General features: G+C 34.9%; 1 protein-coding gene across 1 annotated transcript in view; it reads right to left on the bottom strand.

Annotated features, from left to right (window-relative positions):
• Window positions 1–24,180, bottom strand: part of ADAMTS19 (ADAM metallopeptidase with thrombospondin type 1 motif 19) — a 280,800-nt gene that overhangs the window by 41,450 nt on the left and 215,170 nt on the right. The window contains 2 exon segments of the mRNA XM_032627346.1: window positions 8,176–8,329; window positions 12,050–12,207. Coding sequence (XP_032483237.1) covers window positions 8,176–8,329; window positions 12,050–12,207 — 312 coding nt within the window.

Below are 24,180 nucleotides of genomic sequence, written 5' to 3' on the forward strand. Positions count from 1 at the left end.
GCCAACTACAGCACAAAAAGATGACAAACAGACAATATCCAGAGAGCCTTTGCTGAACTTCAGTGTAGCCACAGAACGAGTAACTCAGAGCTAATTACACTGCATTTTTTCCTTTACTCAGAAAATATCTAACCTTAGTTATGTTGGCCCAGAGGTAACATATTGAGCTTTTGAAAAAAAATCTTTTAATTACTGATATATCAAAAGAGATACAGGTACTGGCACCATTACAGGGAGCACCTTACTGGTGCTCTAAAAAAGTATGAAGGCATGTGAGTATGAATTGGAACATTTCCATCTACATTGTAGCAAAGACCCTCACATCATAAGTTTTTTGGCAGCTAGAAGAGGGATTAGCCCTACTTTTTAAAAATTTCATTGAACAAAGACAAAAGAATCAAGAAAAGAAATCTAATGCTCAGCTACAGGCACATTATGCCTATGAAAATACAACTAGGATCTTAAAGCCATACAGAAATGTTATTGTTTGATAGTTTTATGTCCCAGCCAACACAGGAAATTTCCATTATAGCATCTAACAGCAGTATTTACAACGCATCCAGTACTGTAGAACCGAGGGATGAACAGAAAGTGATGAAGTAACTGGCCTTCTGCCTGAACCTTGAGTAGCTGCAAGCTGTTGACAGTGTATTATTTGCTTTATGGCAATTAATTTCATCTCTGGGTCATTCCCACTAAATCAGTATTGGGGAAATCTGTTTTGAACATAATTACAAATAAAATACAATAACCATTATATATTCATCTTATTACCATATTTGCGCAAAATCTGAAAAGGAGGGGTAATTTTTATTTACTGATTCTTTCTTTGTTCTCTGAAGACACTGAACAGAGTACATATTATGTTGTGTTCCTTCTTTTCCAATCTCAGTGATAAACTGATTTTTTTTCTATGCTCTGTATTTAACTCATGAAATGGAAATTTTTAATAAAACTATAGTCTACTCAGGTAGATCCCATTTCTAAAACCTGCATCATACATGTAGAAACAATCTGGGGAGTGGGTTCAGTGTTTTAATATGCATAACTGAAATTCTCTGTTTGTTATGGGACATTTCAAACTTTTAAAAAAATTTTTACTTTTTAATTTTGAAATAATTGTATAGTCACATCTACTTGTGAGAAATAATAAAGAGAATCTGAATACCCTTTTCCAGTTCCCCATAGTGGTAATGACTTGCAAAACTAGAGTACAGTATCACAACCAGCACACTGACATAGATATTGTCAAGATGTACAATATTTCCATCACCACAAAAATCCCTCCAGTTACCCTTTTAGAGCCACACCCACTTCCCCTACCATCCACCACTCAGTGAGTCCCGGCAGCTACTCACCTGTTCTCCATTCCTATAATATTTTCAAGAATGTTTTGAAAAGTGTTATATACAGTGTATATACAGTGTATAACTTTTGGGGACTGACTTTTTTACTCTGCATGATCCCTTTGGAGGTACATCTTCATTGTTGTATCAATCATTTATTTCTTTCTACTGCCAACTAGTAACTCCTGCTGTGGATGGACCACAATTTGTACAACAATTCATCCAAATGTCTTACTAAAACTGGGGAAGTCTATAAGAAAGAGACTATATATAGTCATCTGTCTTTACATTCTTCTTTAAAAATTTTTACTTAATTATTTTCTATTGAACTAACAATGACTAGCAAGCAATTGAACCAAAAGTAAAAATACTTTAATGACGAAGAAGGTCTTTTTTCTGAGCACTTCTTAGAGTTACATAATGTCATGTCCTTTAATGTCATGTCATGTCCTTTAATTTTTAGCCATTCTTTTTACATTTCTATAAAACATTTTTTCCCTCAAGGTTTGGGCTTAATATTAAAATGACAATTTCATTTTTTATTTTAATAAAAAATTGTATTTTGTATTGTTCATAACACTCAATAAACAATCCAATGTGATCTTATCATTTCCATACACACAAATATTTTAATGTAATCCCCTAACCTTCAAGTTAAATTTAACTTGAGTGCTAGCATAACACTTAAGTACCTTCACGAATTACCTTCTTTCTACTTTTTTGGTCAAATAATTTCCCACAGCTTGATCCTCATATTTTTCACTCTAGTAATAAACATTCTCACTAACCCCAGGGCCTTTGCAACTATGCATATCCCTGGAAGGCTTTTTACAATTCCCCATATCACTCTGTATGGTGTTTTTTTATTATCTAACCCCTACTAGGTGGATAGTAAATTTTCTAAAAACAGAAAGTACTCATCTTTGAATCATCCAGCAAAAGTGCAAGTACAGTCAGTATTGGTAAAGGAATCAACAAATGAAATATAAACATGTAATTCAAGCTCAAAGTACTTCCTGCACTAAGAGGTTCATCTCAACACTGTTTCCTAAGATGGTAAAAAATCATTTGCAAACTAAATGAATAATTATGGGAAATAATTATATATGGCAAATCTAATACATGGATTATTATTTAGGTGTTAAATTCAAGTTTATAAAGAGTTTACATTAATATAAACATTCCTATTAATTTAAGTAAAGAAAGCATCAATAGAATACAAAATGGCACTAAATATTACTAAAACAAAATAATGCAGAGAAGAGCAAAAATATATTTTGGTGCGTTTTCTTTGGCTAATAACATTTACTTTGGTACATGCAAAGTGCCTGTGAAAGGGAAAAACAGGAAAAAACCCAGCACCCTTCATAAGATACAGGTATTGGTATACTGAAATACTTCCTCAATTTGGACCCCCAAACTTGGATGCCTCCTGAGAACCTGGTCATGGACAAGGAAAGCCATGTCTAGAAGATATCACAAAACAAGGTTTACAGCATGAGAGTCATAAGCTAGCAGGATTTGGACTAATGTGAAGAATGTGGAATGCTGACTTATTTTTTTCCCCCTTCAAATTGTATCTATTCAGATTTCTTAAAAGCATGTTTAACTCTTCATTTATTTCAAAACACGTTATTAAATTTGGGGGCCTTCATTCAAGGTTTTATTTCATTAATTCATCTACTAGATTAAAGTCCTAGAGTAATGCAGTTACTGTATATAGTATGTGGAATGCTGACTCCATAAAAAACCCTCAGATATTATGGAATGATAGATCCCTGATGTCTCTGAAGACCAAGATCATTTCAAACAGTCTTTTATGTCAAAAAAATCCTTTATCCACTGACCCCTACTTCTGAGGTGCCAAAATAAATTTAAAACATCCCTTCAAAGGTTTTTAGATATTTTAGAACACCAATGCAAAGTAAACATTTATTTCACAAATATGTTTTACGATGTTTGAAAATAAAAGGACTAATATCAATGGCCAATGCTGAAGTACAAAATGATATATCCATTCAAATTTTTCTGGAACTATGATTTGAATTTGACAAGATCGTGATGAAAAGTGTACAAGTTAAACTGCTTGAAAAATTTACTTGAGATCACCAGCATTACTAGATATTTTAAAGTAATATTTCTTCTAAAAGAAGAAGTTTTTATATCTTAGGCTTTTGTTATCTTGTAACAACTGGTATTAATAAATTAATAGAAATGCATAATCAGTTAACTCTTATTTGGGTAATTTTAAAACTTAGTTTGAGATACTGATGTAAAAGATATTGATAAAAATTTAGCTACTGGACATTAGGTATTTTTTTTTTAATTTCTTTTTCCCACTTATTTCTGGAATGTGATGCCTTAAAATTGTATTCAAAAAAATAACATGTCAAACACTGAAATTTTATACTGCCCTGTGATACTTTATTTGCTCTTTCTTGCTTAATATTTCTGTGAAGTAGAATAGTTCTATTATTCCTCTTTGCTGCTGAAGATAAATTTTACATGAGTCTGTTTCCAATGTTCTGTGCTTTGAACTTACTCTCATCTAATTCATGAATATGCTGAAAGATTACAAAGCTCTTTCTGGCTATAAAATCGACGAAACGGAGTCAGAAATAATGCGATTCTTGAAACCTTGTCCATCCACTTTATTTATGAACTGCAAAGGAAAATAATATCCAAATGCCCAGAAATATTTTGGCATTGAAATGAATATACGTCCTATTAACATAGTCAGAGATAATTGAAAACTTTTGACTAAACACAATGGAACAGATTTGAGAGAGAAGGTTTATTCAAGTGCAAATCATATAGAGGTTGCTTATAATTAGGACTATTTTATAAAATAAGTCATTTGAAATAAAAGTAAGGACATATCTAAATTCTTATTTAACATATTAAATAAAACATCTCTTTGAATCCAAAGAAAATCTATGTAGGGTTCCTTTTTATCCACAGCCTCTCCAGCATTTATTGTTTGTAGATGGGAGTGTAAATGGGGACAGCCCCTATAGAAAACAGTATGGAACTTCCTTAAAAGACTAAAAATAGAACTACCATATGACCCAGCAATCCCTCTACTGGGCATATACCCAGGGAAAACCATAATTCAAAAAGACACATGCACCCCAATGTTCATTGCAGCTCTACTTACAATAGCCAGGACATGGAAGCAACTTAAATGTCCATCAACAGAGGAATGGGTAAAGAAGATGTGGTACATATATGCAGTGGAATATTAGCCATAAAAAGAAACAAAACTGGGTCATTTGTAGAGACGTGGATGGACCTAGAGACTGTCATACAGAGTGAAGTCAGAAAAACAAATATCGTATATTAACGCATATGTGTGGAATCCAGAAAAATGGTATAGATGATCTTATTTGCAAAGTATAAATGAGACACAGACGTAGAGAACGTATGGATACAGAGGGGAAAGGGGGGGTGGGAGGAACTGGGAGATTGGGACTGACACATATACACTATTGATACTATGTATAAAATAGATAACTGATGAGAACATACTGTAAAGCACAGGGAACCCCTACTTAATGTACGGTGGGGACCTAAATGGGAAGGAAATCCCAAAAAGAGGGGATATAGGTATACGTACAGCTGAGTCAGTTTTGCTGTACAGTAGAAACTAACAACATTGTAAAGCAACTATACTCCAATAAAAATTAATTAAAAAAAAACAAATAAAACCTATGTAATCTCTAAGGGACATGCTATACATACTTTGTGGAAAAGAATGACACTAAACCCCTGAACTGCTCTTGAAGGAAGTATATAACATGGAGGAAAGAAGACTTAAACTCTGGAGTCCTGGATTCTAATCTTGGCTCCTCCCACATTGGGCCTGTGACCTTGGGAAGTCTCAATCTCTAATGCACTTCACTTTTCTCATGTTAATAATTATGAAGTTATGCTTAAGAATATCTAAAAGCCCTTCTGACCTTGAAACTAAAATAATTTACATTGAACCTCTATTTCTTAAGGCCTGACAATTGACAAAACGTATTCTAGGTTGCAATTAATGTGATTTTGGAAAAAATTTTTAACCCTAAAAATTCGCTTGTTCAAACTGAAGACTGACAAGTTCTGTATGTTTACTTCCGAAGCTTTGACTAGACCACAATTATGGCAGAATGAAAAAAAAAAAAGAGTATAATAAAATTCACTGGGCAAACATTTTCCTGTCTAGAGTCTCAGATGTAAACAGATTTTAATGACTGCCTTTCAGTGCAGTAACAGGAACCAGCAACCTTTTCATTGCTCCATTTCCAGATAACCCATCATGGAATGGCGGCTGAGTTATATTAAAGAAGAAAGTTCTAACTCTGTGGATCTTCACTTTAAATGTGTTTGTTTCTATTTGTGTTTTTGTTTTTTTATGGATAGGGGATGTGAATCAGAACCGCTTAAATGAAATGGGCCCTGACATCAGTAAGAAATGGGAGAAGCAGAGGAATAGGAATTTGGGTGTACATGGGGTCATCAGCAGGAGAGGACTGAGGACACAGGATCCCAAGTCACATGGTGATAATGGGACCCCAGGGAAACATGGCCAATGAAAATTTCATTGTGCCAAGGGTGATTGCTACAAGCTTTTAAATTGTGAGTGACTAGAAATCCTTTTGTTATAATTACTCTGTACCCCTGGGAGCAAAGTATGCTCTTTATAATGTCTCCCTTCCCCTGCCCACCATGTTGCCTTTGCTCTGGTGACCCCAGAGCTCCAAGTGCTGCAGCAAAAGCTGTTCCTCCCCAGCCTCCAAACCTCTGGATGTTCCTGGTACCCTTTTCCTCTCTCCTGAGGACACTGTTTCTTGCTTCCTTTACCGCCGCCAGTGGGGTGGCCATTTTCTTGCTTACACCCCATACCTTTGCATCTAGAGAGCATGGGTGTCCATGCCCCTCGCTGTCACCACCAGACCATTCTCCCTTCCTTCTTCCTAAACCTACAGCTTTGGAGCAGACTATGCAGTGCAGTCCCCTTCTTGCCGTAACCGAACACCAACCCCTGATTCAATCTCTGTTTCTACTCTAAGATTTTACCTCCTGGATTATTGTTCTATTTTCTAATACTGCTCCTAACACATTTTTTTGGCAATTATTGTAGCCATTTGAACGATTCTTCCAACACTGAGGCCTCTCAGTTCCAGGCACACTTCTCTTCCCAAAGATCTGTACTTTCACTTCACTGAAGCCACTAACTCTCCTGGTCTTGTTATTACTAATAACTATATCCCCTCCATACTCTTAGCTCTATTTTCTGTCACCATCTCCTGTATTTCCAGCCCTCTCCCTTAAGTTCCCTGAGTCCAAAAGTTCTTTAACTCCACCAGGCCCTAAAATCCATTAGTGCTACCACCTTTTCACTGTCTTTCAAAGTCCTTTGTATTTTTAGTTTCCTCCTTATACAACTAAATCCCATGGCCAATCATTTTCAACTCCTTACATACAACCTCAGGTCAGGCGGATTCTCCATTTGTTTTATTATACTCACATGGCAATTCCAAAACTTGTACCACAAGTGCATCTGTATGCTGTACATAGCTGGAGGGTAAGTATCATTATGATATGTACGTCAAGCTAAATTCATGACTGTCAACTTCAAGTGGACCATCAATGCTACCATAAAGTCAAAATACATGTACCATTTCATTCATTCTCTCACTCTCTTAAGTGACCACTTCACATCTCTTCTCTTTTCAAAATTCTCATATCTCCTTTCTCACCTTTAATAGCAGCAAAATGGCCTTTACTGATAAAATAGAGGCAACCAAAAGAGTACCACCACAAGTTTCCAACATCTGCTTCTGTTCAAAATACTGTATTTTCTCCTGTTACTAGTGATGGGCTCTCCATATTTCTATCCAAAGCCAACTATTCCATTCCATCCATCCTGCCAACTTAAGGATATCACTCCAGAAATTTTTTGCTCTCTCCTTTGCACCACTAGTTTTCTCTTCTATTCTAGAAAACTCACATTGGGAAATCATCATGTATAATTTCCCCTATTAAAAACAACAACAAACTCTTTGATTCATATTCCCTTCCAGCTAATGCCACATTTCTCTGCTTTCTTATTTCAGCAAAATTTCCTGTTACCTTTAGTCCTTTCTTCAATTCATCACATGCTATTTTCTCTTGAATTCACTCCACTTAGTCTTTTGAGCCAAATCATTAAAAGTAATTTTGACAGAGTCATCATTGACCTCTATGTTTCAAATATAAAAATATAATATCTTTTGAAATACAATAAATATATTTGAATGTAATAGTCAATTTCAATGCACATTATTTTTGACTTATTAGCAGCTTTTGATACAGTTGACCATTCTTTCTTGTAATAAATACTTTCTCACTTGCCTTACAGAAAAGCATTCTCATTTGCATGTTTTTTCTCCAGTGTTGTTGGCTACTTATTTTAATATGCTTTGTTGGTTTCTTCCCATCTCTCTGAACTCTAACTGGTATAGTGTCCCAAGTAAATATAAAAGTGTAAGTATATGACATAACAACCTGTATGGTGTCTAGGGCAGCCCCCATAAGTGTTAATATTTATGCAAAGCAATGCAATGAGTGACCATATTGAGTGACATATGTAACAACTATACATAGCCTTTCTTCAATTCATGCCAGTTTTTGCTGCAAAATAGTTCAGGGAGTTAGGCACTAAACGTGTCGCAAAAAACTTTCAGTTTCCAATCCTTTATGGGGTTTGAAATTTTAGATAAGGGGTTATGGACCTGTCTTAATTATCAATGGTTAATCAGAAAAGAAGCTGTTTTGGAAAGGTAAATACTGAAAAATACTTCACCTCCTCCACACGTGGCATCGCAATCTTCCCAGCCTGTGTGTGTCCACATGAAAAGGGGTTCAGGTGCTTTGGAGCTCTGATTCTCTGGTACAGGGTCTGATGGGATAGTGTATTCATAATGAAGACCATAATTCTGGTCTTGAAACAGCAGCACCTATAATATATAAAAGTGATCAAGGCAGATGGATCAAAGTAGAGCATATTCAATGTAAAGCATAAAACTAAGGATACGAATACCTTAAAATGCGTTTTGCATGGTGTGCACGCTCCTTTAATACATAGTAGACTTGAGATATTATGCTTAAATGTTAAAATTGTCCTACTTCTGAAATCACTGGAGTTACACACTTACCTTTGAGCTAAAGACAGCATGAAAAAATAGCCCACCTGAATAAGGTCAGAGATACCACATCACTCTCTCCCAAGTTGGTGGACTAGACAGTCTCTCAAAGCATGGTACAAGTATGAGATGACTTTAGTAGGGGGGACAGGGATATGTGTCCTACATAACATCAAGATATAACCCACGATCTAATAGCAAATGAAGCCGTTCCACTCATATAAAAGAGAAAGATGAACAATAAGTCGCTGTGTCAACAGAGGAAGAGAAGATTTTGGAAATCATTTCACTCCATAAGGGTAGAGAACTTCTAAGCCTATTAGAGGACAAGAATTTTATTCCATGTATGCTTACAGTTTAACTTTGGCAAGGTTACTAATTTTCCATTTATAATAAAGATCATTTCCTTTGAAAAGAAATTTACGTTAAAAAGAACTTCTAACTGCAAATTAACTTAATAATGGTACAGTTATGTACACATATGTAAACAGTGTAAGAAACCATAAAGGATGTATGAGAATGATTGAACTTTGGGCTACATGGACTAAACCATAAGCAGGGACCATGTCTGCTTTGTTCTCCCATGGTACCCAGTATCAAGCTAAGAACTGCATCATCATGGGCAAGCATACATATTTTAAATGAAAGAAAAATACCTGAAATATACTCATTTTAAATAAAAGAATGAATGAGAATATATGTTTCTTTATAAATACATTTTCACCAAATATGTCAAACAAGCTCATGGAATATATCACTTCTATGGATCTGAGGATTTATGGAAGCAGTCTATATGACATGCTGTGATGTATAAAAACATATATATCTAAATTTTAAATTATGTTGAAGTATCAGAAAACTTAAATATTTAATCTGTATCAAGGTGGTTGTAATGACAGGTTACAGAGTTAACACTTAATAGGAAAAAATTTAAATGAGCCCAGGGTTAATTTTCTTTACTTCTTTTTCTTAAGATTCTGCCTCAATATATTATCAGAAATACTCAGATACATTTTAATATGTGGATTGGGGAACTAGTATGATGACATTATAAATCAACTATATCAACAATAAAAATAATACTTTAAAAATTCATATATACTAACATACTGGATACTACTTCTAAGTATATCACAGTGCTTATTTTGGCTTTAAATATCTCATTTCATGTTGCCAGTGACTTTTCAGCTAAATGAGTTAAAAAAGAGAGAGATGGACTCACCTTGTTTATGGAAATAACCAGACTATTACATGATTTTCAAATTGATGAAATGAACATATAAATAAATTATTTGCCAACTTATTTAATTAAGTGAAATCATGTCTTTTTTTCTTAAAAAACTACCTTTTCATCGATAAAACTTTAGATTGTCCTTGAATACCTAATGCCATTTAAAATAAAGACATTGGCTACAAAATCATTAGCTCTTTCTTAAACCATTCGAACTTGGCAGTATTCTTTGCAAGAAGGAAAGTGTGACCGCATTACAGTTGAGGGGCACATACTGAAGCATGGCAGCAGAAGGTATTGCCTTTCAAAATTCAGTACCAGCTTTCAATCTGTAATAGTCATTAAAGAAAAATATCTTAGAAGTGCAGTTTTCCTTGGATTACTGAATAAATCCAGGTCACATAGATGCCTTCTTTTAGACATAGTTCACTGACTTTAATTATGTTTCATGCTTCCAGGAAAAACCTTGGTAATTACCAGTCAGATTAAGGATTCTGCAGCAAGGAAACTCCCTCTGCCCAACACTGAGGTCTCACATATATTGTTTTAAGATTCTGAATTAGAGGCTCACTAAAAGAGGCTCAGTCTTCTTTCATTAAAAAAAATGTAGTTTACATTAATGTAATAAGGGAGGCAACCTGATGGCGTTTTCTGCAACCCAATCATTAAACAAATGTTTGTTGTTGATAATGTTGTTATTCTAAGTGACCCAGTCATGGAAAGAGCCAGATATTGGTCATACAATGTTTGTTTAGTCATTTTTTTTTTCCTCTCTCCAGATGGCAGAGGGCACACACTGGAGTTTCCAACTTAAATTAAATAAAAGGATCTAGAGGAACTGTGGGGAAATGAACAAAATAATTATTTAAAGTATATGCATACTCATGATCCAAGGCTGTCTGGTGTAAAGAACGTAGATTTAAGCTTTGCATCAGGAGAGGCAGCATAGAAGATGGATTAACACCTAGTTTATTCAAAGCTAAGTAACTTACTGGGAGGCACTGAGCACAGTATTTAACCTTTTACATACTTAGTGTTTTCTAATCTGTAAAATGGAGTAATAATAATACATACTACACAGGGTTATTTTGAGGATTAAGTGCTATAATGAACATAAAGCACTTCTGGATAGGGTCTGACTCTCAGTGCTTGATGGTGTATATTATTACTAGTATTAAGATTCAGAACAGAAGGCCCCCATGCAACTCACCCTGCTCCCTTTATGCATATTCCTGTTGGTAAAGTCTATTGACTGCAGTTCTCTAAAACATTCTTACTTGAAACGTGGTCAGTGGACCAGCAGTAGTGGCATCACCTGGGAGATGGTTAGAAATGCAGGTCTCAGGTTCCTCCCCAGAATATGCATTTTAACAAGAACCCCAGGTGATTTGCAGGCATGTTAAAGTAGGAAAAGCAAATGGGCCAGTATGAGATTTGAACCTCTGGCTGCTATACTGGCAACACAGATGTCTCCAGTTGAGGAAGAATTCAACTTTAATTGTGTGGAGATATTAAATAGTGTGGCACACTACACTCCAAATAAACAGTCAGTTGGCTGTATTTTAGAGTTGTTTTTATGTGTGGACTCAAAGAGGTGTTGAAGTGTGTGAATCTCAGACTTTGCCACCAGAAGAAAAAACTCCTGAGCCATTAGCATTGACTGCAATGATCAAGGTCAAAAGAGGTATGTGAACCTGCCATGAGCGAGGGCACAGAGCCCCAATGTCCTGATTCTTTCACTCCAAACTCAGACCTAGTCTTCTGCTACATGGTAAAGAAACTTATTATCCCAAGCATTCAAATTATCATAATTCTTTACAGGAATCACTTAACCTAGTAAGAACACAATGGGGTAATTGGAAGCCTTGTTAGATATTTACCAAACGTTTTCCCCTGGGACCGATACCATTTTATCAAAGGTATTTTATACAGATTCAGGCAATGCCCATTTCACAGATGTATGAAATGTTACGGTTTGCCATATTATAGCACTCTCTTTATAGACATCCACTCTGGTTAGTAAACATATGCTTTTAGGGAAAGAGGAACCTTATTGCCTGCTAATTCACTTCTACTGTGAGTCCGTGAATTCCCTAAAATATCGTGTTCCTTTCGTAATAATTTCCATTTTTAGACATCTTGATTTCAAACACATTAAAAAACCCTAAAAACCCACCTCTTAAATAATTTTAAATGTTTACTTGACAATTCAAATTTGGAAAAAAGATAAGAGAAGGCACGGTGGGAATGTCCTTTGTCATAGGAAGCTGATTATGCAATGTTATCGATTCGTTCCCTCATACCAGGAGGTGTAATGGTGATGTAGTAGGACCTTTGGCGGAGATCTTCTCCCAGAGACCTCGTCTTACATAATGGACAGTAGTTCCTGCTAAGTTGAATGCTCCAGAGTGTTCAATCTTCCAGTCACTATTAATAGACTGTTTTCCAGTGTCTCGGAGAGCTATAAAAAAGTTATAAAATATTATGAGATTAACAAGTCAGCATCATTAATCACTATCTACTTTGCATGATTTTGTTAAAAGCATTTCATTCATTTCTAAACTAAATGGTCAATGCTCCCTGATGCAAAACATGAGGCATCTCCTCTTTGGGAAAGTCTGCAATCACAGCAAATGCCATAGGAAGTTCTCCTTCTCCCCTGAAGCTGTCCACAAACCATACAGTCACGTTTATCCTTGTCTCCTCCAACCTCCTTTGAACACTTGATGTCTATAACCTTATTTTGTGTCCCTTAATCATTTATTCTTTAACAACATATTATTATTTTAAAGGCTTATATGTGTCTATGTTGTCTATGCAATGATCCTATGAACAATGTGAAGGCTGGTACTACATCTTATACATGCTCTGTATCTCCTATGCCACCCAGGAAAGAGTGTGATGTCAGAAAGATCATGACATGGAATGTTAACTAACAGATCAGAATGACAGGGTTATGTTCAATACAAAACAATTCAAAGATAATGTGTTAGTTCTAAAAACAGAACGCAGAACCTTTAAACATCCCTAGTTTGTGAGTTATTGTGTACAAGAATGGAGGATAAATGCTAATTCTCACCCACAAACAGCCATCATTTGTATGAAATTTTGTGGAGTAACTTTGTTTACCTATACTTTTTTTTCTCTTTTTCTTTTTTGACCTGATCTGTGCTACTATTTAAATGAGATTCATAACATGGAAGTGACATGCCATGATTATCATTTAAAATTAAGGATTCCTTATGTTTTTTCCAAATGATTTTATTTTTTATTTAAACTTTAAACTCTCCCCTATAATTGAATTTCTCTTTCAAAAACATTTACATGAAGATTCATTGAAGGTTTTTATGTCATAATGCTATGAAAATGTTTTGATAATAAGCCAATAAATCTTCCAAAATATTATTTAAGCTAATCTCTATTTATTGAATGTTTGAGGAGTTCCAACTTTTTAATATTGTAAATAACGCTCAAATAAATACACTGTACACTAAATATTTGTATACCTGAATACTTCCCTTGGATAGATTCCCAGATTTGGAATTACAGAGTCAAAGAAATCAAACATTTAAAGATTTGGAAAAACAATTTCAAATTGATTTTCATAAAGTTTGCAAGAATTTACGCTTTCATAACAGTGACTAAGAGTGTCCATTTCTGAACAACTCCTTGAAAGCACCTTTCTCTTGTATAATATTTAATCATGCCTAAATCATTGCTTATCAAGCATCCTCTATAAATCAAGAAATACTCAAAGTTCTGGGACTTCCCAAATGAACAATAGAAATATGTTCTCTGGCTTCATAGAACTTATCATCTAACTAGCAAACCAGATATTAATCAAGTCATAAGTAACCAACTAATTATAATTACGCTGAAACTTGTGAGGGAGGAATCAGGAAAGGCTTGCCTGAAGGATGTCATTTATGGAGGATGCTAGCCAGGGGAAAAGAGAAGCAAGAGTGTTCAAGACTGAGGGAACTACAGATGCCAAGGTCACCACTGCAGCTTGGTGAGAATCAGGTAGCAAATGTGCAGATGCCACATGTACTCAAGTGGATCATGAACTCATGAGGCTGGAGAGTAAGGAATAGCCAGACCTTATAAGCCTTGTTAACTTTTAGAGGGTTTTTCCTAAGAAAAAATATAAAACTATGCAAGATTTTGAACAATATTGTACAGAAAAGGGACTTGCATAGGACAAATTTGTATAGAGAAGACAGAATAGTAGCCCAATGGAAAGTAATGGTGGCTTGGCTTAAGGTAGTAGAGAAGAGTGCAAAGAGGAATTTAGGAGTGAAATTGATAAAATATGATGATGACTTGGTTGTCCTGTGTGAAAGGAAGTGTCAGAGATGATGCCACGTTTCTAGTATGAGAAACAGTGGGTTATAAAAGCAAACAGTGAGATTGGAAAGGCTAGCAAAAAAAAATGATTGAGGAGAAATATCAGGATTTGAATTTTGAACAATCCAGTTTTTTAGAAAAGTCTCTTTTTGCTATTGATGTTAAAGATATTTTTATTTGCTTATTAGTTATTTGCCTTTTAAATTTAAATTAATTAAGCAAATTATAAATTATCTGTGAAGGCTTTTTGGTCCACTAAGAGATTTTTCTGGAGTTTATATTCTCATTATTATAAGCAACATGTTAATAGAAATATTGAAATATTACCTCTTAATTTCTACCAAGTAATATCTTTATCACATACTGCATATAAAGTAGAATGTTTTAGATTAAATATTAAGCATAAATATTTTCAGATGTATGAAAAATATACAAGTACTAATGTTTACCTTGAATTTTAAACTTGAAAGGGAAATATGTTGCCAGAAAACTCTCAACACTTTGCAAATAGCTCTTACCATCTACAAATGGATATACTTCTGATAATGCTAGATTGATTAAAAAAATAATGATTTTGCCTAAAAGGTAAAGTACGCCCTTGTATTTCTCTAAGGTCTATTAAATATTCTGAGAGTCTTTTTGGCCTAGATTTGTACTGCGGCCAGTATAATTCCATTCTTTTTTCCTGTATCTCAACATATATTCATAGCACTATTACAAAGGAATATTTCCTGAAAATCTCTAAGAAAAATGCCTTAAAAACCTTTTGTGGTGACTATAGTATAATGTTGAGACTCAACTGGTATTCTGGAATTCAGCATTCCCCGCCCAAATGCCACATGCATGTATCTGAAAACCCACACATTTATAAGCTTAAGAGCAACCTTATATGCAGACTCAATACTCTGGGTGTGTGGTGTTTCCTGGTTTTGGTTTTTAATTCATTAGCTTTAAAAACGTTTTTAGAAAATCAGTTTCTGGCCATAGCTGAATAACTGGAACTGCACCATCTCTCCCCCTGTAAACAACTAGAAAACTAGACAGTGTATGAAACAACTGTTCCCAGACACTGGACAATGGACAACAGAGAACTGTGATCCCTAAGAGGAGGAGACCCAATGCTCTCTAAAATTACTTGACTTTCTGCCTGAAGATATTTAGCAGGCCCCACCACAGAGAGGGGGAACTCAAGCAGAGCACAGATAATGAGGGCTTCAGCGAGATGAGGACACAGAGAATGGAGTTCAAACTGGCTAAGGCAGCTGGAATCTGTTTTATTGAGTACTGGAGAAGAGGGAGCAACACAGCAATGAGCTTCAAAATATTTCATAAGCTGACATAGTGTGAGGGACATAACCTAGAGGATTTCACTTATTTATGCTTGCTGTGTAGAGACCGCCATCCTATTTTAGCTGCAACAGCCTCCTTATATACTCTCACTGTTTACACTTAACTATCAGCCCTATCATTTATCAGTTCATCTTATTGTCTGTCTTTGAGCCCTTAAAGTCTTTCGTTTCCACTTTTACGTCTCTTTTGGACGTTACCTTAAACCTTACTAGTTTATGTAACGACCCAAGGGAAAGAAATGGGAATAACCAGGTACCTGGCACGTAGGACACAATAGAGTTTTGATAGGACACAGGGAATATGGGCAGCGGGGTGGGGGGTAGTGTCAAGTGTATGCTATTTCACAGTTATTTTTTTGTTTTCTATTACAGAAGTTAACTACGTTCTCATTCCTACAACACTATCCATTAACATCAAGCAGCATGGTATTACACCAAATATTGGCAACTTAAAACTTTTACAATAGAATTTCTTAGAGCCACTCAAAAATAACTGTTTCATTTGTTTCGTCCTTCATCTGTCAAAAATTTTTGTGGCAGAAACTATCATGGTAGTTTAAAGGAGAATGATCTCAGTTTACTTGCACTATTCTTTTAAAGTCTTGAGTTTCTGTAAACCCTATAGTTAACTGATAATTACTAAATTCTTAAGAAACAAATGAAGTCTTTTTTCCTAAAAGTTCTGGTATTTTTCAAGGAAACGAAGTGAACCATTAACAAACAATGCATTTTTTCTATGATACAGTAATTAGGAAAACCAACCAAAATACGAATATGATAAAAGAAAAAGAAAAAAATCTGCAAAGGTGTTCCTTTGAGCCTGAAACTAAATATTTCACTAAGTTGCAAATACGTGGGGTGAAATTCTGCAAGGCTGGGAAAAGAGTAATTACCTAGGACCTGTAAACTGCATAACTACTGGAGCTTGCGTAGGGTTAGAAGACATATGCATTCTATGCTATCAGAGTGAAGGTATCTTACTGAACATACAGACTCTTCAGAGGAGAACCTAGAAAGGCTGCATATTAGAAATAAAGCTGGTCTAGTCCTAGAATAAAGGCTCCCTGAAAAGGGAGTGTAGGCACAAAAATTATTTGAAGACATAGTGTTCAAAATTTTTCCAAATCTAATATAAACCATAAACCTACAGATCTGAGAAGTACATTGGAACCCAAACAGGATAAGCATAAAGAAAGCCATACCAAAGCACAATACAATCAAACTGCTGGCAAACAATGAAAGCGAGAACAATCTTAATAGTGGCCATATTTAAAATAGATAACCAACAAGGACTTACTGTATAGCACAGGGAAATCTACTCAATATTATCTACAACCTAAATGGGAAAGGAATTTGAAAAAGAATAAATACATGTATATGTATAACTGAATCACTGTGCTGTACACCTGAAACTAACACAACATTGTTAATCAACTATACTCCAGTATAAAATAAAAAGTTAGAAATATAAAAGATAAAAAGCATGGAATCATAAAAAAAATAGTGGCCAAAAAGGAAACAGGCATATTACTAGATATAGGGGAAAAAGGATTTAAGAATTCCCTGGATATACCATTACAACTAATGCAAGCCAGAAGACAATGAAACGTTACCTTAAAGTGAAAAAAACAAAACAAAACAAAATATAGAATTCTATATTCAGTGAAAATATCCTTCACATATGAAGGTGAAATAAATATACTGTCAGACAAACAAAATCTAAGAAATTTGGCTACCACCAGACTTGCTCTACAAGAAGTATTAAAGGATGTTCTTCAGGCTAAAAGAACATGGTTCTAGATGGAAACAGGTGTCTACGTGAAGGCATGAAGAATGTTGGTACTGGTAAATGTACAAAAATAACTAAGCAGGTCCTTATTAGTTGTCTATTTTATAAGGACCAACTGTATAGCACAGGGAACTCTTCTCAATACTCTGTAATGACCTACATGGGAAATGAATCTAAAAAAGAGTGGGTATATGTTTAACTAATTCACTTTGCTGTACAGTAGAAACTAACACAACATTTTAAATCAACTATCCTTAAGTAAAAATTTAAAAAAATTAAAAAATAAAATAAAATAAATATATAATTTTTTCATTAATAAGTTCTTTATAGGGGCTTCCCTGGTGGCGCAGTGGTTGAGAGTCCGCCTGCTGATGCAGGAGACACGGGTTCATGCCCCAGTCCAGGAGGATCCCACGTGCCGCAGAGCGGCTGGGCCCATGAGCCATGGCCCCTGAGCCTGCGCATCTGGAGCTTGTGCTCCGCAATGGGAGAGGCCACGGTGGTGAGAGGCCCACGTACCGCAAAAAAAAAAAAAAAAAATTTCTTTATAGTATAATTAACTATTTAAAGCATAAATAGTTACAATGTATTTTGGTGCTTAAAGCATATGTAAAAATAAGTTGATTATATAAAATGTAGAAATAAAATGTATAATAGCACAAAGGAGGGGAAGGAGGAAAAGGGAATTCAACTGTTCTAAGGAACGCATATTATATGTAAAGTGGCACAATATAATCTGAAGGGAGACTATAATAAGTTAAAAACGTATACAGTAAAGCAATCAATGAAAATATAAAACATGAGCTATACAAGGCTGCTAAGCAAATAAAGGAGATTAACAGACTACTAAAAAAAAATCCAACAGAAGCCAGATTTAGAGGAAAAAAAGGAATAGAAAGGAATGAAATACATAGAAAAATTCAATATTCACATAATTATATTATGTTTAAATGTACTATGATATTAGTTAGGATAGATTATCAGGCCAGAGGGCCAACTATATTCAACTTACAAGAATGTAGTTTAAAAATGAAAGATAGGGAGATTAAACCTAAAAGGCAGAAAGAATTAAGCATGCAACACCAATCAAAAAAGATGTATTGGCTACATTAATATCAGATAGCATGGATGTCAGGTAAAGGAATATTCTAAGATCAAAAGATAATTTTTAAAAGTGTCATTTAAATTTAAATTACTTTAAATGTAAAATCTCAAATGACATTTAAAATTTATTAAGGGGATAATAAAATCTTAAGTGTATAACAAAGCATCAAAATGCACAAAGCAAAAACTAACATAATTGAAAGGAGATACAGAAAAATTCAGTTTTAATCAGAGATTTCAATATTTCTCTTTCCTTAGATAATGAAAGAAGAAAATCAGTAAGAATATAGAACACCTGAACCAAATGGAGCCAACTGATATTTAGAGAAGAGTCAGCAATTGCAGAAGATAATTTTTTTTTCATGTATAAACAAAACATTAACCAATACAAGCCATAGGCCATGAAACAAGTCTCAGCTGAAATCAGGCAGTACAGCTGACCCTTGAATGTGCATGTAAACTGCGTGGGCCACTTGTACATGGATTTTTTTCTATGGTAAATACTTCACTACTAACTACATGATCTCCCATCCTCACCTCCCCTGATGTTTGAATTCACAAATGCTGAACTGAATCGCGGATAGCGAGAAACGGTATATATGGAGGAAGAGCCTATGTGGAGGTCTGACTATAAATTATACTAGGATTTTCGGCTGTATGGAGGGTAGGCGTCCGTAACCCCCATGTCGTTCAAGGATCAACTGCATATTCTCTTTCCACGCAGATTTAAACTGGAATCAATAACAAAATATCTACTAGAAAATCTACAAATATTTGGAAATTAAACAATACAGTTACAAATAACCCATGAGTCAAAGTAGAAACCACAATGAAAATTTGAAAATATTTCAAACAAATAGTATGACCTACAAAAATTGTGGAATGCAGCTAAAGCAGTGCTTAGAAAAACTGTCATATTAACAAAGAAGGACTAAAATCAATTACCTAAGTTTCTAACTTAAAAGGTATTAAAAAAATCGATTTAAACCTAAAGTAAGTAGGAAGAAAATAATAAACACCAAAAGTCAATTGAATAGAAAGCAGATTAACAATAGATGCAATTAATGACACTAAAAGGTGGTTATTTCAAAAGATCAAAAACGGATAAAACTCTAGTTTGATTAGGAAAAGAAGACAAAAATTAACAACATCAGAAATGAGAGGAGAAATATTGCTATAGTGCATATAGACACTGTAGTGTTATAAGGACATATTATAAACAACTTCAAGACAATAAACTTGATAAGTGAAATAGATAAGTTCTTTGAAGACACCAATTACCAAATCTGTCACAAGAATTAAAAGAACATCTGACTAGTTATAAACACACACACACACACACACACACACACACACACACTAAAGAAATTAGGCTGGGATTCAAAAACCTTCCCAGAAAGAAAATACCAACGTTCAAACACTTAAGGAAAAACAGTACCAGTTTTATACAAAATTTACTATAAAATAGGAGGAGGGGCACAAGGGCTCTTCAAATGTACTAAAAATCTTATTTTTCTTAAGGCAGGTAATAAATATAAACATTTGTACTTTACTGTTTCCTTTATAACTATTGGTTAAGAATATTTGTTTCTATCTATTAGAAATTCATGAAAATTACATTTTATATATTCTAGATACAAATTCTTTTCATGATAAATTTATTGCAAATATTTATCTCTGAGACTATGGCTTGCCTTTTTATTTTCTTAATGATGTCTTTAAAAGAACAGTAGTTTACTTATTTATTTAATTTGTATTCACTTATTTTTCAAATCCCACCTTCTCTTTTTTACTTTTTAACATTTTTATGGGACTGTAATTGCTTTACAATGGTGTGTTAGTTTCTGCTTTATAACAAAGTGAATCAGTTATAAATATACATATATCCCCATCTCTCTTCCCTCTTGTGTCTCCCTCCCTCCCACTTGCCTATCCCACCCTTCTAGCTGGTCAAAAAGCACCGAGCTGATCTCCCTGTGCTATGAGACTGCTTCCCACTAGCTAGCTATTTTACATTTGGTAGTGTATATATGTCCATATATACACTGCCACTCTCTCACTTTGTCCCAGCTTACCCTTCCCCCTCCCCGTGTCCTCAAGTCCATTCTCTAGTAGGTCTGCGTCTTTATTCCCATCTTGCACCTAGGTTCTTCATGACCATTTTTCTTTTTTTTGGATTCCATATATATGTGTTAGCGTACGGTATTTGTTTTTCTCTTTCTGACTTACTTCACTTTGTATGACAGACTCTAGGTCCATCCACCTCACTACAAATAACTCAATTTCGTTTAATTTTATGGCTGAGTAATATTCCATTGTATATATGTGCCACATCTTCTTTATCCATTCATCTGTCAATGGACACTTAGGTTGCTTCCATGTCCTGGCTATTGTAAATAGTGCTCAATGAACACTGTGGCACATGACTCTTTTTGAATTATGGTTTTCTTAGGGTATATGCCCAGTAGTGGGATTGCTGGGGCATATGGTAGTTCTACTTCTAGTTTTTTAAGGAACCTCCATACTGTTCTTCATAGTGGCTGCATCAATTTACATTCCCACCAACAGTGCAAGAGGGTTCCCTTTTCTCCACACCCTCTCCAGCATTTATTGCTTGTAGGTTTTTTGATGATGGTCATTCTGACCAGTGTGAGATGATACCACATTGCAGTTTTGATTTGCATTTCTCTAATGATTAATGACGTTCAGCATCCTTTCATGTGTTTGTTGGCAATCTGTATATCTTCTTTGGAGAAATGTCTCTTCAAGTCTTCTGCCCATTTTTGGATTGGGTTGTTTGTTTTTTTGATATTGAGCTGCATGAGCTGCTTGTAAAGTTTGGAGATTAATCCTTTGTCAGTTGCTTCATTTGCAAATGTTTTCTCCCATTCTGAGGGTTGTCTTTTGGTCTTGTTTATGGTTTCCTTTGCTGTGCAAAAGGTTTTGAGTTTCATTAGGGCCCATTTGTTTACCTTTGTTTTTATTTCCATTTCTCTAGCAGGTGGTTCAAAAAGGATCTTGCTGTGATTTATGTCATAGAGTGTTCTGCCTATGTTTTCTTCTAAGAGTTTGACAGCATCTGGCCTAACATTTAGGTCTTTAATCCATTTTGAGTTTATTTTTGTGTATGGTGTTAGGGAGTGTTCTCACTTCATTCTTTTACATGTAGCTGTCCAGTTTTCCCAGCACCATGTATTGAAGAGGCTGTCTTTTCTCTATTGTATACACTTGTCTCCTTTATCAAAGATAAGGTGACCATATGTGCATGGGTTTATCTCTGGGCTTTCTATCCTGTTCCATTGGCCTATATTTCTGTTTTTGTGCCAGTACCATACTGTCTTGATTACTGTAGCTTTGTAGTATAGTCTGAAGTCTGGGAGCCTGATTCCTCCAGCTCCGTTTTTCGTTCTCAAGATTGCTTTGGCTATTCGGGGTCTTTTGTGTTTCCATACAGACTGTGAAATTTTTTGTTCTAGTTCTGTGAAAAATGCCAGTGGTAGTTTGATAGGGATTGCACCGAATCTGTAGATTGCTTTGTGTAGTATAGTCATTTTCACAATGTTGATTCTTCAAATACAAGAACATGGTATATCTCTCCATCTATTTGTATCACCTTTAATTTTTTTCATCAGTGTCTTATAATTTTCTGCATACAGGTCTTTTGTCTCCTTAAGTAGCTTTATATCTGGGTATTTTATTCTTTTTGTTGCAAAGGTAAATAGGAGCATTTTCTTAATTTCACTTTCAGATTTTTCATCATTAGGGCATAGGAATGCAAAGAGATTTCTGTGCATTAATTTTGTATCCTGCTACTTTACCAAATTCATTGATTAGCTCTAGTAGTCTTCTGGGAGCATCTTTAGGATTCTCTATGTATAGTATCATGTCATCTGCAAACAGTGACAGCTTTATTTCTTTTCTGATTTGGGTTCCTTTTATTTGTTTTTCTTCTCTGATTGCTGTGGCTAAAACTTGCAAAACCATGTTGAATAAGAGTGGTGAGAGTGGGCAACCTTGTCCTCTTCCTCATCTTAGTGGAAATGGTTTCAGATTTTCACTTTTGAGGATGATGGTGGCTGTGGGTTTGTCATATATGGCCTTTATTATGTTGAGGTAAGTTCCCTCTATGCCTACTTTCTGGAGGGTTTTTACCATAAATGGGTGTTGAATTTTGTCAAAAGCTTTCTCTGCATCTATTGAGATGATCATATGGTTTTACTCCTTCAATTTGTTAATATGGTGTATCATGTTGATTTATTTACATATATTGAAGAATCCTTGCCATCTTGGGATAAACCCCACTTGACCATAATGTATGATCCTTTTAATGTGCTGTTGGATTCTGTTTGCTAGTATTTTGTTGAGGATTTTTGCATCTATGTTCATCAGTAACATTGGCCTGTAGTTTTCTTTTTTTGTGACATCTTTGTCTGGTTTTGGTATCAGCGTGATGGTGGGCTTGTAGAATGAGTTTGGGAGTGTTCCTCCCTCTGCTATAGTTTGGAAGAGTTTGAGAAGGATAGGTGTTAGCCTTTCTCTAAATGTTTGATAGAATTTGGCTGTGAAGCCATCTGGTCCTGGGCTTTTGTTTGTTGGAAGATTTTTAATCACAGTTTCAATTTCAGTGCTTGTGATTGGTCTGTTCATATTTTCTATTTCTTCCGGGTTCAGTCTTGGCAGGTTGTGCATTTCTAAGAATTTGTCTATTTCTTCCAGGTTGCCCATTTTATTGGCATATAGTTGCTTGTAGTAACCTCATATGATCCTTTGTATTTCTGCAGTGTCAGTTGTTACTTCTCCTTTTTTATTTCTAATTCTACTGATTTTAGTCTTCTCTCTTTTGTTCTTGATGACTCTGGCTAATGGTTAATCAATTTTGTTTATCTTCTCAAAGAACCAGCTTTTAGTTTTATTGATCTTTGCTATCATTTCCTTCATTTCCCCTTCATTTATGTCTGATATGATTTTTTGATTTCTTCCCTTCTGCTAACTTTGGGTTTTTTTTTTCTTCTTTCTCTAATTGCATTAGGTGTAAGGTTAGGTTGTTTATTCAAGATGTTTCCTGTTTCTTAAGGTAGGATTGTATTGGTATAAACTTCCCTCTTTGAACTGCTTTTGCTGTATCCCATAGGCTTTGGGTCGTCATGTTTTCATTGTCATTTGTTCCTCGGTATTTTTTGATTTCCTCTTTGAGTTGTTCAGTGATCTCTTGGTTTTTAAGTAGTGTATTTCTTAGCCTCCATTTGTTTGTATTTTTTACAGATTTTTTCCTGTAATTCATATCTAGTCTCATAGCATTGTGGTCAGAAAAGATACTTGATATGATTTCAATTTTCTTAAATATTAATTAAGTCCATGTTGTTTAATGTATCATTTGAAGCTTGTGTTTCCTTATTTATTTTCATTTTGGATGATCTGTCCATTGGTGAAAGTGGGGTGTTACAGTCCCCTACTATGATTGTGTTACTGTCGATTTCCCCTTTTATGGCTGTTAGCATTTGCCTTATGTATTGAGGTGCTCCTATGTTGGGTGCATGAATATTTACAATTGTTATATCTTCTTCTTGGATTGATCCCTTGATCATTATGTAGTGTCCTTCTTTGTCTCTTGTAATAGTCTTTGTTTTAAAGTCTACTTTGTCTAATATGAGAATTGCTACTCCAGCTTTCTTTGATTTCCATTTGCATGGAATATCTTTTTCCATCCCCTCACTTTCTGTCTGTATGTGTACCTAGGTCTGAAGTGGGTCTCTTGTAGACAGCATATATATGGGTCTTGTTTTTCTATCCATTCAGCCAGTCTATGTCTTTTTGTTGGAGCATTTAATCCATCTACATTTAAGGT

This window comes from Phocoena sinus, chromosome 3 (assembly GCF_008692025.1).
Source record: "Phocoena sinus isolate mPhoSin1 chromosome 3, mPhoSin1.pri, whole genome shotgun sequence".
Lineage (NCBI taxonomy): Eukaryota > Metazoa > Chordata > Mammalia > Artiodactyla > Phocoenidae > Phocoena > Phocoena sinus.